At 36.5% G+C, this 1,117-nt stretch overlaps 1 protein-coding gene across 1 annotated transcript in view; it reads left to right on the top strand.

Moving 5' to 3' along the window:
- The first annotated feature begins 203 nt into the window (after positions 1–203).
- Positions 204–1,117, top strand: part of LOC140945326 (uncharacterized) — a 12,641-nt gene continuing 11,727 nt past the window's right edge. The window contains 1 exon segment of the mRNA XM_073394364.1: positions 204–276. Coding sequence (XP_073250465.1) covers positions 204–276 — 73 coding nt within the window.

A 1,117-nucleotide genomic window follows, 5' to 3' on the forward strand; every position in this document is an offset into this window, starting at 1 on the left:
CTCGCTTCGTTAACCAATCAGAATGCGAGATTTTACTCAATTATGCGATTCTAACATAAACTGGATTTAATACTTACAAAGAGTCAGGGCAAGCAAGGCTAGTAGAACTGTTGTGCTATCCATTCCCAATTAAGCACTCTATGAATATCAAAAAGGAAGATAATAGCAAAATTTTGACTCAGGTTTTATTTTCTAAATACGAAATGTTCAAGAAAGCAACTTTTATCAAATTCATTTGCTGTGCATTACGGAATGAACTACGTGAAAATTTCGTCAGTAAGTGAGCACTTTGGAATGAAAATCACAGTAATATTCAAAACCTTGAGTATCATTGACTAAAAACTTATAGAAATAACATACTAGGTATAATCTAACTAAAGCAAAAATGATGCCCTGCATTTCCCTTCCAAGTCCATCATATTATAACGAAACAAAACACGAAAGTTTCCTTAACGTCCGATATCGGAGAAACTTTCCTTCCACATTTCAGTCTGCTGTAAAGAATGGTAGGGAATTTCTTTGATGATTTCGTTTTCAAAGACTGATCTACTTAACAATTATTCCACGAGTGCGCGTTGGATATGAGATGGTATATAGCCAACGAGGCGAGTAGCGCCATTGGAATAATTGTTTTATGAAAGATTCCCCCAAAATATCGAGAATTCTTCCCGACTTTATTTGTAAAACAACCGATTTTAAGCTTGTTTTTAATTTTGAGCAGACGCGTACAGTTACCATATTTGGAAAGCGTGGTATAATGGTTCATATACCGTGATGGCTAAACCAATCAGAGCTCTAGAATTGCATTACCCAATGATTCAGTTTTTAATAATAGGGTTGATAACTGAATAGTAGTAAAAGGTCGGTTTGTGGTTACTGATCCTTTTTTATACGCTTCCTTGCCAAAATATTTAATCCATTACTTGGAGTGCATCACAAAAAGACGGCTTAGCTGCGTTAGACCCAAAGTCCAGTCTGATGGTTCCCTATTAGCGCCTTTGTCAGTGGCTCTTTGATAAGATCTTAGAGGACATTATTGCCTGCCTCGCATAGTTCACAATTACTGTCAGGCATGCCAGGGTTTTTTATGTCAAGTTTAAAACCTCCAGTGCCAAGA

Source organism: Porites lutea, chromosome 8, assembly GCF_958299795.1.
Source record: "Porites lutea chromosome 8, jaPorLute2.1, whole genome shotgun sequence".
Lineage (NCBI taxonomy): Eukaryota > Metazoa > Cnidaria > Anthozoa > Scleractinia > Poritidae > Porites > Porites lutea.